The 17,696-nt window shown below is 59.0% G+C and overlaps 1 protein-coding gene across 1 annotated transcript; it reads left to right on the top strand.

The window, feature by feature from the left end:
• The first annotated feature begins 15,278 nt into the window (after positions 1 to 15,278).
• OBP2B (odorant binding protein 2B) lies at positions 15,279 to 17,696 on the top strand. The gene is made up of 5 exons (XM_031448650.1): positions 15,279 to 15,368; positions 15,738 to 15,871; positions 16,136 to 16,206; positions 16,726 to 16,836; positions 17,473 to 17,696. The coding sequence occupies exons 1-5, from the start codon at positions 15,279 to 15,281 to the stop codon at positions 17,694 to 17,696; spliced, it is 630 nt and encodes a 209-aa protein (XP_031304510.1).

Here is a 17,696-nt window from a genome sequence, read left to right as displayed (position 1 = left end):
CTGCGGCTGGAGACCCTCACCGAAGAGCTCCATCATCTGAAAGTCCTGATGGTTCGTCCTGTCTTTGAACTAGGCGATGCCGTGGTCCCTCTCCATGACAAACCAGATGCTGATGACAGGTCTCCACCCTGGAAGTGACACGGACTGGAGCCACAGTGGACCGATCAGAGTCCCCAGGGTCAGGGAGAGCAGAGGGAGGAGGAGGCCTGTGCAGGGAGTTGTGGGGTCAGGAGGGATACAGGCTCAGACAGTCCTCGGGGAAGGGTGACATGGATGGGGGATGCAGGGACCATCCACTTTGGCCCCTCTACTGTCCTCAGGGTCTCTGCCTGCAGCCAAGGTTCCCAGAGGCTCATTTCCGTGAATTCTCCCAAACGCTGCGGGGAGCTTAAGAGCAACTGGCCAAACCCCAGACTTCCCGAGCAGCTCTCTGCATGGAGCAGAAGGGGCGACGGGTACTCTACCAACAGTGTGTGGTGTCCCCAGGGGCAGGGACCCTGCACGTGGGGGAAGCACAGGTGTCCTGGCTCTGGGTGCGGGACCAGCTTTGGTGAGAAAGGGTCACCACTGGAGGGCTGGCCTGGGCAGGGAGCGCCTGGGCTCCAGGGAACGGGAGACAGTTGCTTCGCAGATGTGGTGTGGAAAGACCGGGAGCTGCTGGGAGAACTGACAGATCCGAGCACTGGACGGAGGAAAACTGCCCCGTCCCCCGACCCCCGCCCCAGGTAGAGAGCTGAGGTTTTCAGGGCACAGGGATGGTGAGTCTGTCACAGGGACATGCAGCCAGATTCAGTCTGGGTGTCACCGTGCGTACTCCGGCAGAAATGCTCTCCCTGGGGCCCCAGCCCTCCGTCAGTGGCCACTTACAGGATTGGAATTTCCCAGGTCTTATTTCCAGAAAAGACATTTTAAATAGTTGGCATCCACTGGGCTTCCCAGAAAACAGAAGCTGCCTTGGAGCCCATCTCTGGTGACGGACGTGTCCCCAGGTCTCTAGAGGGTGAGCCCTGGCTTCTCAAACAGAAGGCACCCTCCTCCCTCCCAGCCAGGGGCACCTCCTGCTCATGCACTCGGCCAGGCTCCTGCCCTGCCGGTCCCGTCCGCCCTGCCAGTCCCACCTGAGGCACCGAGCAAAGCCCCCAGCCTGTAATTCTGCAGCACCTTTGCTCACATGAAATAAAAGGAGAGTTTCAATCCCCAGCGTCACGCCCAGTACACCAGGGCGTGATTTCCGAAGCACGTGGACTCCCGCATTAATGTTCCCAGGCAGCGCCGATGTGGCCACGTAGAATAAATGGTCAGGAACTTCGCCAGCGAACCTTGCTGACTTCTCCTCCCCCAGACCCCAAGCAGGGGCTCAGCTCCTCTCTGAAGCCCTCCCAGTCCCGCTGCGCCAAGCGTGGGGAGACTGCGGGCGGCAGGACTGGCGATCCTCCCGGGCCAAGCTTGCCCATCTGTGACTCAAGGGAACTGCATCTTATTTATCTTTGTGTCCCCAGAGCTCAGGATGGAGTAAACCAGCACCCAGCGCGTGTGGCTGAGCGAGGGGCGTGAGCTAACGGCGCAGCTCCCTTCCCCCGCGGGGGCTCATGAAGGGACCTTCAGAATCGCACCATCAGGCCCGTGGGCAGGAACCTAACGCTCACCGTGCAGACAGCGGCCGGCAGGATCCTGGCCAGGCTGATGGCCTGCTGTGGTGCATGCCCCGACCCCTTTCCCTGCCCGTCCCCGCCGCAGCGCCGGGCTGCGAGATGAACCCACCAGGGCCCCGCCAGGTGCAGCAGGAAGACAAGCCCGCCGCCTGCCCCCCGCCCACCTGCCCACCTGTCCTGTGGACAAGAGGCCTCTGTTCCTCGTCTCAGCAGAATCCAGTCCCACGGTTTGCACTCTGCCCTCAGGGATCCCCAGTGCCTGTCCACCCATTTACCCCGTTTCCCAAGCACCCGCAGCACTGGGCTTTGCCAGGGGTGGATGGGACAGTGAGACAAGGCTTGGAAAGCACGCTCCAGGTAACGGCACTGCAGTCCGTTTTCCGTACACGATGGTGACTTCCCCTTATTTTCAGTCCCCCCACCATCACCTTTACTCATACAGATTCTCCTAGGAGAACCAGCACACGGAGGACGTGGCAGACACAGCACCGCCTGGCAGGCAGCAGCTGGCCCCGGAGCGCAGGCAGGGAGAGAAGCCCGTTTCCAGCAGCCCCCAGGTGGGGACCGGGGAGCCCAGGGTGGGGCGGGGGGACACCCACACGATGTGTGTTCTAATCTCCAATAACCGTTGACGTTCCTCGCGAAGCTGAAGGGTGGCAGGGGAGACGGTGCTTCTCCCTGGGGATACCCATGTGTCCGGCCCAGTGCTGTGTGTACCGTTTCCCTAAAAGCTGGGCGAGGAAAGGATGTCTATAATAAAGGCTTTAGTCAGGAAAATACAGAAGAACTGTAAGGACTGAGCCCGGATATGTCTAAAATGACTAACATCTGCAGAGGTGTCCGTAGCGCAAGGAAAATGGCCTGTGAAGATTGGGGTGAAAGAGAGAAAGAGATTAGATGGTTGAGGGAGATCTGAGAAGCAAACAGAAAGGACCAGAAAGGAAGTCTCTTTTTGTATGGGAAGAAAGACACAGCAAGGTGTCCCCGTACTTGGGTCTGGCCTCCCACCTGTTCAGCAGAGGAAGCCGATCCTGGACGGAAACGGCCCGTGAGATTTCCGCAGGAGCTGCCACGGCCCCCACCTCCTGAAGACGGGTGGGTTAATGGGCCCACTGAGCAGAGAACTGCAAAGGTACCGGACCCCTGTAAGAGTCGGACGTCCCCAGATCCAGAAGCAGGGGGGCCGCAAGCAAAGCAAGAGGAGAGGGTGGGGCAGCTGCGTGGGGAGCTCCCGGCGGTGGCCAGGTGGATCTAGACTGTTACCTCAGAGGTGGCCCTGTGAGCCTTATCAATCCTGGCCTCACAGGCCTCCATCCATCCATCTGTTCATGTATCCACCCATCCACCATCCCCCCCACCTACTCATCCATTCGCTTGTCCATCCATCCATCTATCCAACCTGCATTCATCCATCCACCCACCATCCACTCACCATCCTCCTATCCTTCCACCACACATCCACTATTTATTCATCCACCCACCATCCATCCATCACTCATACATGGATGCATTTATCCATCCATTCTTTCATCCCTCCACCCACCACCCATTCACCTACCATTCATTTATCTCTTCATTTGCTAGATCATTGAGGAACTTGAGATAGAAATTATGATGATGATGGCCATATGTTTCTTTGTCCTGACACGATGGAGGGCCCCAGGTCCTCTAACCATTACTCTTGCCAAACTCTATCCCTTGAAACCAAGGGCAGTTTTGTTCTGATGACAAGCACCCCTATGCAGGGCTGTCCCTGGGTTTGGGGCAGGACCAACAACCAGCATCCTGGTTTCAGAGCAAGCTCCTGCCTCATCCTTGGGTCTCCCAAGGCTCACTTTCCTTGAGAGGCTGAAGGTCCCTCTCAGGATGAAGGAGCCCAGTCCTTTCATGGGTGGGGAGGAGGGGGGAGTCAGACATGGGCGTTTAACAGGAAAAAGACAAAGAGAGGGGATCTTGGGTCCTTAGCCATCAGGTTGACCATCTTCAAGAGTGGGAGGTGGCCGTGGGGAGGCAAGTGGGCAGAGAAGATGCGGGAACCTTGGACTCTGCAGGGGAGGCCAGGAGTTGGGGGTGCTTGGGGCACAGGCTCGATGTCAGGGACATCCAGGAGGCAGCCCCAACAGGAGGCACTGAGGGTCCCGCGGAGGTGAGGCTGTGACCAGGGAATGGGTGGCATCTGGGCATTTGCAGAACTCAAATATTGTTCCAAGAGCACCATGGAGTTCCGAGGTTTCTGATATGTTTGGTAATAATGTGTTTGATTGTTAATATTGGCCCTAATGCAGTATCTTGCAAAACAGTAAGGCTAACATTTCTCACGTTTCCAGAAGGTCTATAAGAAGGGCTTGATATATGCCAAGTTCCTTTCAAGCCATGACTTCGACCCCCCCAAGGGAGCTACTTCTTAGAAAGGCTGCCTGACTGGCTCATAGCTTCACTGGGATGAATCATTGTGTGCATTGCGCACTGAGGACGGAAACCTGGCCAAGGCCTCCCTGGTGGGCGGGAAGGAGGCCCGCCGCCCCGGGGCTCGGCTCCCCCTCCCCTCCCTGAGACGTCCTCAAAGACGCAGGGGGGGCTCTGGCTGAAGTCCACCTGGGGCTGGGAGCAGTAGGACTGAGACCCTGAGCCAGTGCAGGTGCCTGATCTGGGACACCCTTTCTCCCACCACCCACCTGTCCCACAGGCTCTCACCTCGTCAGACCGGGCGGAGGTAAACCCGGGCCCCTCGGCTCCCAGCACAGAGAGCAGACCCAGCCCCGCCGCCAGGACGAGCAGCTGCATGTTCAGGGCCTCACGTCTGCTCTGCGCTCCCCTGGCCTCCCTGCCTCTCATTTATCCTCTGGCTCCAGTCTGTCCAGGAGACAGGATCCCGCCCCACCCACCACCTTCACCAAAGGCCCCTCAGTTTTGCTGTGTAGGTGGTGATCCAATTGTTTTGTTTGGAACCTGTGAATGGATGTTCTCAGTTTCGGGTAATTAGCTCATTACTCTCGAGCGGGATGCCTTCTGAGAGCCTTATCTGGGAGGCTGTCATCAGAAAGGGAAGGAGGGCCCCACTGGATTAAGAGCCAGGAGATAAAACACCGGCTTCCCTATGCTCCCCGCCCCCCACCCCCTGCCACAGGGCCTTCCTGCACCAGCCCTGGTCCCTCGAGCTCCCCCAGGAGAGCTGATCCACGTCCTGGCTCCAGCTGTCACCTCGGAGCTGATGGCCCCATGCCCTGCTTTACTCCCAGACCTCCTGAACCCTAGGCTCAGCGTCACGCCCTGAACGCCTTCACCAGGCTGCCCGTCACACCACTGCAGCCCCTCCCCAAGGCAGGCTGGATTGATCTTCCCCACAAATGTCCCCGGGCTCCTGTGTTCCCATCAGGGCCCCAGTGTGGACCTGGGAGGCCTCGCTGGAACCTTCTCCTCTGCTGCCCACGCAGCCCGAACACTTTGCCCCCAACCCCTACCCTGTGTGTCCTGAATCTACTTCCTCCCTCTGTTCCTGCCCCTTCCCCCCTCATTCCAGGCTCCTGGGTGCAGCGCCACTGACTGAAGCACCTTGGGTGGTCTCTGCTTTCCCCACCCCCCATTCTGCACCCAGAACTTTCTACCAAAGTGCAATGGCATCATCTCGCCCCTGTGCACGTGTACATGCATGTGTGTTTGTGTGCATGTGTGTGTGTCCTCATGTCTGTGTGACATGCGTGTGCATCTGAGTATGCACATGCACACATAGGTGTGCACACATGACCTTCTGTGTGCATGGATGCACATGTGCGTGTCATGGGCACAGGTGTCCGTGCGAGGGTGTGTATGTTTCATTGTGTGCGTATTGTGCTGTGTCTGTGCTGCAGGAGAGAATGTGTGTGTGTGTGTCTGTGCATGGTCGGGGGAGATTCCAGAACATTCCCCCGGCTACACAGTTCTTACTCCAGTGGTGGGTGGCCCCATCCCCACCAGACCCAGAACCTTCTCTGAGCCCTCCAGCCTGAACTTGCAGCCCCTCTGCTGGGGATGCATCACCGTGTGGTCACGACAAAGCTCGGGCCCCCTTCTCGGGGGTCTTCCCGCTGCTCCTGAGGGGTCAGCCACGCTGTTTGTCCCCTTTAATGGCTCCTCACACACCAGTGACACTCGTGTGGCAGGAGGGAACATCTGCTCCATGGAATTAGCCTGGCATGTGCCCCGCCCACCGAGAGGCCCTCGGAGTCACCGTCTCACTGGTCCCTGGCAGCGCTGCGCGCGGTGCCCTTCGCGGCCGGTCCAGGCCAGACCCGTCGGTGTGTTAGACTCACGGCAGGGACCCCTGCAGGTGCAGATGGGCTGAGGGGCGGGTCAGCTCCCCTTGAGGTGGGAGACCATCCCGGATCATCCAGGCGGCCCAGAGCAGTCTCACCTGTTGGGAGGGGCAGGGGGATGGTTAGAGAGGGGGGACAGGAGGATGGGACAGGGTCAGAGTGACGCCTGTGGGGTGACTGCGCTGGACGCTGCTGGCCCTGACGGTGGACAAAGGGGCCGCCAGCCCCGGGAAGGCGGTGGCCTCTAGAGGCTGAAAAAGGTGAGAAAACGGATCCTTCCCAGGGGCCCTGGAAGGGAACCAGCACGAACTAGAAAAACAACCCTGGTCTGTGAAATGGACGGTTCGTTGGGGAGGCCGCCCTGCCGTCCGGCAGATGAGGATGCGGGGCTGGTCCGCTCGGGAGAGGCAGGAGGTGGCTCTGCACGGAGGGCCTGGTCCAGGCCCGTGGGAGTGTGTGTCTGTGCTTGTCTGTGTGTCTGTGCGTATGTGTGTGTGTCCGTGTGTCTGTCTACGTGTGCCTGTGTGTCTCTGTGTGTGTCTGTGTGTCTGTGTGTCTGTCTGTGTGTCTGTATGTCTGTCTGTGTGTCTCTGTGTGTCTCCGTGTGTCTGTGTGTCTCTGTGTGTCTGTATGTCTGTCTGTGTGTCTCTGTGTGTCTCCGTGTGTCTGTGTGTCTCTGTGTGTGTGTCCGGGTGTCTGTGTGTATGTGTCTGTGTCTGCGTGTATCCGTGTGTGTCTGTGTGTGTCTGTGTGTGTCTGTGTGTCTCTGCGTCTGTATGTCTGTCTGTCTCTGTGTGTGTCTGTGTGTGTGTCTGTGTGTCTCCGTGTGTCTGTATGTCTGTCTGTCTGTATGTCTGTCTGTGTGTCTCTGTGTGTGTCTGTGTGCACCCACATGATGGTGGTGGTTCACATAACAGGAAGTTCTCTCACAGTTCGGAGGACAAGTGTCTACAACCAGGTGCCGTCGGGATGTCACCCAGGGCGTGTCCTGAACCAGTGGCGTCTGTGGCCGCAGCCCAGCACCTGAAGCCCTGGACACACGGCTGCCCGGGCTCTTCCTAGGGTGGGGCTGGGTGTCCCTGTGACCTCTGCCCCCTGGTTCCTGTCGTCCAGTCTGACTGTCCTGGTTCCTACGAGCTGTGAGAGCCACAGGACCATGGCCCTGAACTGTATTTCCACATAAACCCACTGGAGAGCCTTCTGGCACCTGCAGTCAGAGCCCCGGTTGGCCAGATGCTTACAAAGAACAGTTAGCCCGGCGGCGCCAGCACCGGGGTCTGTGCAGAGCCGGCGACCGGCGTCCTAGGCTCTGTCCTCAGACAGAAGGACAAGAGACGTGAAGCTTGTGAAGGGAGAGCAAACCCGTGGAGGGTGCGCTGAGGCCCTGCAACTCGTCTGACCCTGCACATTTCTGAATTTGGGGAGGAATCTGAGGGTCTGTACGTCATGTCATCAGCACAGGGCCAGCTTTTGGCCCATCACAGCTTTGCCCACCCACACCCATCCTGCCCCTGGCTCTCCCAGGCCGTTGCTCTGGTCACTTCTGATGGACGGGACTCGGGCCCTGGGGCAGCAGGAGTCAGGGCTGAGGAGGACGCCCCCCCCCCAACGTGAGGCCTCCTGCTGGGAGGGAGGAGCCCCCTCCTCTGACCCCGGAGCCCCTCCCCGACAGCCACAGGAACGTCTCGTGCTGCTGCCTCTTCTGGGCTCTCTGGGGGCTCCTCTCCAGGCTGGCCGTCGTGGAGGTCCCCTCCCGCCAAGGTCGAGGGCAAGGTCAGCGAGGCCTCCCTCCCCACCTTCACGTGCCTCTGGCCCCTGACTCAGAACGTCTGGCCCGAGCCAGCTGGTCCCAGTGCTGCCCCCACCTCCAGCCGCGGCCACGCTGGCCGGTGTGAGCGTGGGCCTGGGGCCTGGTCTGCCTGAGCCGCTTTCCTCCTCTGAAGGTGTGAGGGGAGCTCCCCCTGCCTCCCAGGGTCTCCCGAGGACTCTGTCGTGTGACGGTCGCCCTGGCTCTGGCCCTCACCCTCCTAGGGGAGCCAAGCACACTGCTACCATCCATTCCTCTCTGCCCTTGAACCTCATCTCTGCTCTGTGAGGCCTGGGCACATCACCACCCTCCAAGTCCAGATGCAGAGACCCAGGCCCACAGAGGGACAGCGATTTGCGCAGGGCCCCTCCCAGCCAGAGGCCCCTCCCACGGCCCTCACCACCTGCGGCACCACCACTGACCAGGGCCCCCTCCCCTAGGTGCTCGGTGTGTGTCCCGGCCCCCAGACCCAATGGGCCGCAGAGGAAAGGCCCAGGACTCTCCTGGGGGCCTGGCCAAGCAGCTTCTGCTGCCCCAGCCCCTGGGGTGTCTCCTGCAGGTTTGGTCCAAGGCCAGGAACGCTGCCCCTCCCTCCAGGAAGCCCTCCGGATTCTCCCCCGCTCCTGCACAGAGCTCTGTCTCCATCTACCTCTGATGGACAGGGGAGGGGCTCCCGGGCACAGGTGGTGACGATTGGCTTCCCCTTTTGCAGGGAAGCTTCTGCATTCTGTTCCAGAAGAAATGCATTAGCCACCTCGAGCGTCCTCACGAGCCACCCCGCCGGCACCAGCTCACTGCTCCCAGACGCGGGCAGGCGGCTGCTCCTGTCACTCTGGTTGCAGCAGCCACCACCTCAACGAGCCTTTCGGACCCTCCTGCCCAGCGCCCCCCCGCCCTACCTAAAGAAGACTGTCCACATCATATGTCACCAGGGGAATGCAAATTAAAACAACGAGATGCCACTACACGTCTACTGGAGTGGACAAAACCTGGAGCGCCGACATAGCAAACGCAGGTGAGGATGCGGAGCAGCAGGCGCTCACATCACCGCTGGTGGGAGCGCAGCGGGGTTCAGCCACTTCGGAAGATGATTTGGCGGTTTCTTGCAAAAGTCAACAAACTCACATGATCTGGCAGTCCTATTTCCTGGTTTTTATCCAAAGGAGTTGAAAACTTACATCCACACAAAACCCACCCACAGATGTTTTCAGAGGCTTCATTCATAATTGCCAGCACTTGGAAGCAACCAAAACGTCCTTCAGTAGGTGAAAGGATCAATAAACTGGTTCATCCCGACAGTGGGATATTATTCAGCACTGAAAAGAAATGCGCCTTCAAGCCATGGAGACATGAAGGGATCAAACGCGTATTACTAAGTGAGAGAAGCCTGGTTACTGCGTGATTCCATCCTAGGACTTTCTGGAAAAGGCAAACTCAGGGAGCTGGTAAAATGCTCAGTGATTGCAGAGATGGATGGGGGCGGGTGCAGGGGGGTTTTAGGACACTGAAATCGTGTGATACCACAGTGATGGATACGTGCCAGACCTTTATCCAACCCCACAGAGTGTGCAACACCCAGGGTGAACCCTCAGGTAAACTATGGACTTTGTGTGATCATGATGTGTTAACGGAGGTTTATCAGTCATAAAACATTGACCACCCTGGGGGAGATACTGAGAATGAGGGAGGCTGTGTATCTGCGGGTTAGGGAGTCTCTGAGGAATCTCTGTGCCTTCCCTTCGATTTTTGCTGTTAACTTAAAACTGCATTAAAAAAATAAACTCTTGATTTTTTAAAAAAGCATACAATTCGGTAGGTAGTATATTCTCAAGGTTGTGCAATCATCAACACTATTTAATTCCAGAAACCTTTTCATCGCCCTGAAGACCTTCTTTGTGCCTGTTAGTAGTCACTCCCAACGCCTCCCTCCCCCAGCCCCTGGCATCCAGTCATCGATGCTCTGTCCCTGTGGATTTGCCAATTCTGGACTTTTCTTATAAATGGAATCATACAAAATGTGGTACTTTGTGTCTGACTTCTTTCATTTTGCATAATGTTTCAAGGTTTACCCATTTTGTAATGTGTATTAATACTTCATTAATTTTTATGACTGAATAGTGTTCCATTATATGAATAGCCCACTTCTCTTTATCACTTCATCGACTGATGGGAATTTGAGTTGTTTTCACTTCGGGCTCTCAGGAGTGATGCTGCTATAAACACTCGCGTACCGGCTTTCGTGTGGACATGTGCTTCCATTTCTCTTGGGGAGACACAGGGAAGTGCAAACTCCCAACCTATGTTTCTAAGCAGCTGCTCTGTATATATTCCCACCAGGAGTGAAGGAGGGAGGATTCCAGTTTCTCTGAATCCTCTTCAACACTTGCCATTATCTGAATTTTAAAAAATTATTGTCAGAGCCACACTAGTGTGTGTGTGAAGTGACATCCCCCTGTGGCTTTGATTTGCGTTTCCCAAATGTCCGCTGCTCCGTCGCTGTCTCCGCGTGTGCTTGCTGCCACCTGCGTGTCTTCTCGGGAGGGACGCCATCCACGAGCGCTGCGCGTTTTCTCCGGGCTGCTTGTGTTCTCAGCGCTGAGCTGTGGGAGCTCACTGTCTGCTCTGCATAGTAGCTTCTTATCAGAGACGCAGACGTTGTAAACATGCTCTCCCAGCCTGAGGATGGTCTTTTCCCTTCTTGATAGTGTCCCTTGATGCACAGAGGTTTTAATTTTGGTGAAGTTCAATTGATCTATTTCTCTCTGGTTGCTTGTAGGTTGCGGGGGTGGGGCATACGTAAGAAACCATTGCCTGTTTCAAAACCATGAAGACTTAATCCTATGTTTTCCTCTAAGAGTTTTATAGTTTTAGGTCTCACATCTTTGATCCATTTGGCTTAGTTTTTACATACGGTGTGAGGTAAGGATTTGACTTCCTTCTGTGGTATGTGGATATCCAGGTATCCCAGCACCACTGGTGCCAAAGACTATTTTTCCCGATTGTCTTGGCACCTCAACTAATATTTGCATTTGTGTTTGGGGGTGTGGTTTGACTTACAGTTCCTTGGAAATGCTCTCTACCCAGAAGTTGTTTACCTTTGGCTGGAGGGGCTTCACGCAGTGCATATGTCGGCTGGTTTTTAGTGAGGTGCTCTGTGGGTCTCTGGGGCAATTCCTGTGCTTAACTTCCTTTTCTTGGGCTCTTTGCTCAACTCACTCTCGTCATCGGCCTAGATCATGGCTGTATCTTTCTGGCTGGTTTCTCCGTCTTTGTATTTGCTCTGCCTCCATTCTATCCTCAATGCGGCAACTGGGGTGACCCTTTAAAGCCATAAGGCACACCTGGACTTTGCAAACTGTCCCTGTGGGGTCTCCATTTCTCAGAGCACATGATAAAGTCCTCATGGGGGCCTGCCCTCCCGACACCACTGGTCACCCACCTGTCTGACTCACCTGTGGCCCGTCTTCCCTTCGTCACCTGCCCCAGGCCCTCTGCCCTCCCCTGTCTCCCTGGAACACACCCGACACTCTCCCACCTGAAGATCTGCACTGAATGTTCCTTCCACCTGGAAGCCTCTTCCACCTGCCGATTTCATGGCTCATTTCCTCCGATATCTTTATAGTGTGTGCAAATGTCACCCTGGGGAGGCCGTCTCAGGCCTGTCACTTAAAATATAAACCGCCCCCTTGTCCCCACACTTCCTACTCCACCCGTTCCACTTTGACTTCTCCCCTTGGCACTTATCACTGTTTAAAATAATACATAATTATATGAATCAGCCTTCAGATCAGGACGCAGAAGCCATTCAATAGGCTGGGCAGGGATGGTCCGTAGGATGAACAATGAACTGTGAAGAACTATGGAGAAGAGCCCAGGGCTACAGCAGAGCGGCTAAGGAAGGGTCAGGCTGGGGAGAAGGCCCCTCCCCAGGGCTGGGTCCAGACCTTGTTGAAGAAGGGGAGACTGAAGCCCGAGGGATGGTGGGCAAGTTCGCTGGGTCACGGTGGGCCAGAGCTGGTCCACGGTCAGGACAGAGGCCGGCGGTAGGGAAGCACAGGCTGAGACTGGCAAGCAGGAGGCCTCTCTCCTCTCCCAGGGGCGGGTGCGCTGAGGCTGGGAAACCTACAGGGCTCACCGGGAATCCACTTGCCCAGGTGCCTCTGACTCTCCGCAGGAAGCCATCCCTGGGGATTCCCTGCATCAGTGTGCTGAGTGGAAGTGGACACCCCCGACTGGTGCCGCTGTTAGTCATCCAGCAGGAGAGAGAGAAAGAATGAAATGGAAGCACCCCGGGCCCAGGAAGGAGGCCCCTTCGTCCTAAGCCTCCTACCAACAAAGCTTAACTCGCAGCAGGTGCAAAAGAGGAGTGTCTGCTGGGTCCGGCCCCATCACTGCAGAGCAGACAGCGGAGGACAGCGCACTGACGCTGCATCACAGAGGCAGCCCACTGACAGCGGCTCCATAAGCGCTTGCTGACATTTTCTGTGCTTGTACTTCCATCCTGCCTTCATTGTGAGAGCGGCAGTAAGCTTTCTGAGGACAGCACGTAGTTGTATCATGGCTTTTAATCTGTTCTGCCCATCCCTGGTCTGCTTTGTGTACTTAGTCCTTTACATTTGGCAGAATCATGAACGTGTTAGGGCTTGTATTCATTTCCTAGAGCTGCTGTACCGAAGTGCCACATATGACATGGGTTAAAACACAGAAATTCATTCTCTCACAGCTCTAGAAGCCAGTAGTCTGAGGTCAAGTGAGACGGGGAGGGAGAACATGCAGTCAAATGCGTGTTCATGAGGAGGTCACCACTGTGGGCACGGGGACTCGGTCCTCCTGAGCACCTCCGAGAAGCGGGTGGGACCAGTCAGATGTCCCACTGGGGAGCAAGGAGCCCAGGACGGGTAGCCCTGAGCTCCCATCCGTTGCACTGGGTGTGTTAACTCGCCTGCACATCCGCTCTCACCACGTGTGTCAGGGGAGACACAGAAGGAAGGATGCAGGCAGGTGAAACGGGAAGCCATGGTCCTGTCGGGGGCAGGGACTGTGTCCTCCAGCTGCAGGAGGGGCTGGAGGGGGGATCGGCGCCATCAATCACAGTCCACCCCTCGCCCTGCTCCGATGCACCCCTGCCCCATATTGAATGGTTCTGGCCAGCGCTGGAGCTGAGGCTCCAGGGTGGTGATGGCCATTCCCCCTCAAGTGATGTGAATGGACGGCTAGCGGAGCAGCCGCAGTCCCGCTGAGCAGCCGTTCTTGGACCCTCTGTGTAGGCATCCTGCCTCCCCTCTCCCTTCTACACGCCCCTCAGCCCCAGCCGGCGTGCCCTCTGGTCTGGTGTTTGCTAGGTGGGGCCGTCAAAACCTTCTGATACCCAAATACCAAGGAAAGCAAGACACTGTCCACTTCAGTGAGGCACCTGGGAGGTGGCAGCACCGAGACTCGAAGGCGAGACTCAGCAGAGCGGTGAGAGCCGGGGCTGTGGAGGGGGCAGCCCCCGGCAGCCACATCACGAAGGGGTGCAGAACCAGAGAAAGGTCCCGGCCATGGCACTGCGGCAGGGCTGTGTCCCCCCTCCTGCCCCCCCATCTGCCGGTGGGGTCCACCCTCAGTGGCGCACATCCAGTGTCCAGGAAGCACACAGTTGGAGAACTGGGCAGCGTTCAGCCTGCTGGGGCACAGGGCACAGGGGTGGAGGACGGGAGCCCTGGAAAGCTCAGCCACCCCAGGCAGAGGGTTCAGGGGCGGGGGCACCCTTGTTCTCTCGGTGAGACCTGCGTGTTGTTCCAGTGTTTCCTCGAGGATGAATTAAACTGGTCCCTGTCACAGATGCTGAGAGCAGTGACTCCCACATAACAACCTGACTGCGTGCTCCCTGGGCACCGCCGGGAGGCGCAGGGAACAGGGGAAGCTCTCCTGTCGATGAGGAGACTCAGCGCGGCCGCTCACCTCCGGCTCACCCCGGGGGTCGAGGCGGGGGCTTTCTGCTCGGCCGCACCTTCCAAGCTGGAGTGATTCCCGGATCATGCCAGCGCCTTCAGTGCAAGCCCCAGGGGGACAGAAAGGGCCAATTCTTACTATTTAGCCAGTGCTTGGGGTGGACAGCCTACAGCAGCATCCAACCTCGGGCCATAGAGGCACAAAGACACCATGTGTGACCCCAGCACCTGCCCGCAGGGCCCCCGTCAGCCGTGGGTCTCGGGGCGGGGGGGGGTGTTCAGGCTCGGAACTGCAGGGCCGGGGAGGAAGCAGCCCAGGTTCCTGCTCGGGACGTGGCCGGGGCCGAGGCCAGCAGAGCCGGGGCCCAAGGAGGCCCAGCCGCGACGTCCGCACAGACTCGCACGGGGCCGCCTTGGACTCTTCCAGCCCGTTTATCCGAAAGGAGTAAGACGCGAGGCCTGTCTTGGGTGATGTGGGGGCCAGAGCTGATGGGGGAGAAGCTCCCAGGTGGCCGGGATTCTAGAAGCATGAAGTTCAGGGGTTGGACAGGCTCTCCGGACCCGCGCGCTCTGAGCCTCCTGCGGGCTGGGAAGGCCCGTCACTCGTCCTCCGGGGAGCCCGCGCCGTGACCCAGAGCCGCGGGAGCTAAGGGGCCCCCGCTGGAGAGGAGTCCACTGAGGCTCCGGAGGCGAGTCGCGGGCTTACTCCTTTAGGGCCAAATATCCAGTGACCCCCTGCCAGGGGGCCGGAGCTCTTCCCACACCAGCCGGCGAACCGCAGGAGTCAAGCCCCTGCTTTGAGGAATTGCGGTCAGAACGGGGGCACCAGGCCGTGGACACGCGTGCGGGAAGCGAGCCGGCCCGTCCGGAGAGAACCGCGCGCTCTCCCGGGAACGGCCGGCGCCCGGAGCCGGAGCCAGGGGCCCCGGGGAGGCCATGGCGCTCCTCCCTGGGCCTGCGGGGAACTCCCTGAGGAGACGGCACTGAGACTGAGCCCAGGCCACGAAGTAGTGCCCCGCCCCCAGGCAGCTCTGGGGTTTGCATCCCAGGCCCGGAGCCAGGAGCGCAGAGCATCAGGGCGGGGGTGGGGTGGGGGGGGTGCTTGGTCCCCGGGACCCCGGGGCCCTTAGCCAAGTGCACCCCGCAGGCCTGCAGCGCTAAAGGCCAGTCCCTCTCTCCTCCCAGGTAAGCTGTGCTGAAGATCCCAGCCGGGGCCCTGGGAGGTCGGGGTGGGAGGGAGGGCCAGGAAGCCAAGGCCTGTGCTCCGTGCTGAGCGCACACCCGTCCGTGCTGACAGCGACCCCCTGCCGATGGTGCACCTAAGAGTTTGCGCCCTTGGGCGGGGCTGCAGCATTATGCGTCCTTCGTTGCGGGGTGGCTCTTAATGGTCACTCAGCAGAGTCCAACAATAACCACGAGCCGCCTTCCCGATGCAGAACTGGCCGGGATGCTGTGTGGGAGGGATGTGGTCTGTGCCAGTTGCTCAGGTGCCAGCAGCTCAGATGGGTATAAACTGCAGCCTGGTGTGGAGCCGGCACAGCCTCACCCAGACCCCAGGTGACCTGCTGGCAGCTGCGAGCGCAGAGCCCCGGAGATGAAGGCCCTGTTCCTGATCATCACTCTCGGCCTGCTTGCTGCCCTGGAGGCACAGGACCCCCTGTCCTTCCCCTTGGAGACACAGGATGTGAGCCTGGGTGGGCGAGGGGGGCAGGTGGAGGGACAGGTGGACTGCCTGTAGGCGGCAGTCCCAGGGGACCTGTCTTAGGAAGGGTCACTGAAGGTCAGCTATGACCCTGTGCTCTCTGCAGGAAGGGGTCAGATGGAGCAGGAGAGCAGATTTGTGGGGTCACAGGCACTCCCTGCCTCTGTCTGGGGCCGGGAGCCCTGAGTTCCGGGCTTGTTCTAACTGAGCGAGGGGTGTGGACACGAGAGAACCCAGACTGCCTTTAGTAGGGGCTGCAGCTGGGCGCTGGGGGGCTGGGGCGCTGGGTGAGGAGGGGAATCTGGGCCATGCTGGGGTGGACTCAGGGGCTCAGGACCCCCATCTGCTCAGATCACAGGGACATGGTATGTGAACGCCATAGTGGCCGACAATGACCTGCCTAAGGAGAGGAGGCCCAGGAAGGTGTCCCCTGTGACAGTGACAGCCCTGGACGGTGGGGACCTGGAGATAATGTTCACTTTCCTGTGAGTGTCACCCACTGTGGGCCCTGCTCCCCGCTTCCCTCCCCCTGCCCTGGCCTCGGGGTGGCCTCCAGGTGCCCCTTCCCATCCCAGTTGGGGTGTTGGTAAAATGCATGTCCCCTTGGCCTTGAGGGGAAAGAGTCCTGGGCAGCAGGGGTGACAGTGGAATTTCTGGGGACACTAGGCAGAGGCCCACGTGTCAGGTGAGCTCAGGTGGGCGCAGGTGTGTTTGCTGAGCATGGCTTCCTTGCTCCGCCCGTCTCCCAGGAAACAGGGTCAGTGCCATGAGAAGAGAGAGGTGATGCGGCCAACTGAGGAGCCCGGCAAATACATCACCAGTGAGTCCCGGCCCAGCCCCCTCCAGAGCCCAGGCCTCCCCCTGGGGGTCCCTGCCCTGTCCCCTCTCAGGAGATGCTCACCTCTCCCTTCCCAGGGGTCTCGGCCTGACGTCAGACACCAGATGGGACAGGTTTGTCCACATCAGGGATGAAGGGACCACGCCCTCCCTCTGGGTGGTCCTGGCTGTTCCCCCCCGGAGGGGAGCTAAGGGATACGGATGCAGAAGAGGGCAGGGCAGCTCTGGAGCGTCCAGCCGCAGCCTCTAAGTCCTCCAGCCTCTCCTGACTCCACAGCTCTGGTTGAGGCCTTGCCAGGAGGAGGCTCCTCCCCACGTCAGGGTCACTGCTGGGGCAGCAGCATGTCCTGGGCACAGGCCCACTGGGCACCTGGGTGACAGGGAGCTCGGTACTGCCAGGGTGGCAAGAAGCGGGAACATTCGAGTGTTCCTTAATGCGGTCTCAGATATCTTCTCTAGGAACTGAGACACAAAGGACCCATTTCTCCCTGTCCGTCTGCAGATGAGGGCAGGAAGCATGTGTACATCTTTGAGCTGCCAGTGGAGGACCACTACGTCTTTTACTGCGAGGCCCAGCACCACGGCAAACGGTTCAGAGCAGGGAAACTCTTAGGTGAGGAGCTGCCATCCTGGGCCCTCGGAGACCCGCACCTCCTGACCCGGCCCTTCAGGCTCTGCTTCCAGAAGCCAGCGGAACCGGCATCAGCCACGTCCCAGTCCTGAACATGAACAAGCAGTGGTCCTTGTGTGTCTGGCCCAGTTTACTTCCCCGGGTGGCCGGTCTGAGCTCCCTCAGTGACCTGACCACTCACGGGGTGGATTCCAGCCACTGCTGCTGCAAAGAGCCGCTTCCCGGGGTCTCGGACGCGGGGCTGGTCAGCGTGTTGCTGATGGAGGCTTTTTCCCAACAAGGACCCTCCAGGGCGAGGGTCAAGTCCAAGAATTCTCTGGTCAGAGGGCAGCACGTTCCTCTGGGTCAGGGACGTGACCCTACAGGTCAGCCTCGGAAGCCAGCCCGGGGCCCCCCAGAGCACTCACGGACTCAGGGTGTCCCCACTGCTACCCCCCTTCCCGGGGATGTGTCAGCTGGGTGGGGGCCTGTCTCCTCTTGACCTGCTCTGTGTCCACTCCCCGGCTGAGCGCCCCTCCTGCCCTCGGCCACTCCAGGGTGAACCCTGGTGCAGGGAGGGGCCCCTGCTCCCTGGATCTGCTCCCCAAGTCCGGGGCTCACCGGGTGCCTGGCCTGCAGGTAGGAATCCCGACGTGAACCAGGAAGCCCTGGATGCTTTTAAGAAGTTCACGCAGCGCGAGGGATTACCCCAGGAGGACATCTTCACTCCTGCACTGATGGGTAAGGGGGCGGCCCTGCTGTGTCCCCGTGTCCCTCCCTGTGTCCTCTCCTCTTTCTCCACGCAGCCCATGACCCTCCTGCCCCTTCCCCGGCGCCTGCGTGGGGAGACACCTGTGCTGTGA

The sequence above is a fragment of the Camelus dromedarius genome, chromosome 10 (genome assembly GCF_036321535.1).
Source record: "Camelus dromedarius isolate mCamDro1 chromosome 10, mCamDro1.pat, whole genome shotgun sequence".
Taxonomy (NCBI): domain Eukaryota; kingdom Metazoa; phylum Chordata; class Mammalia; order Artiodactyla; family Camelidae; genus Camelus; species Camelus dromedarius.
The sequence above is the reverse complement of the archived record's forward strand: the minus strand, read 5'-3'. Positions and strand labels throughout refer to the sequence as shown.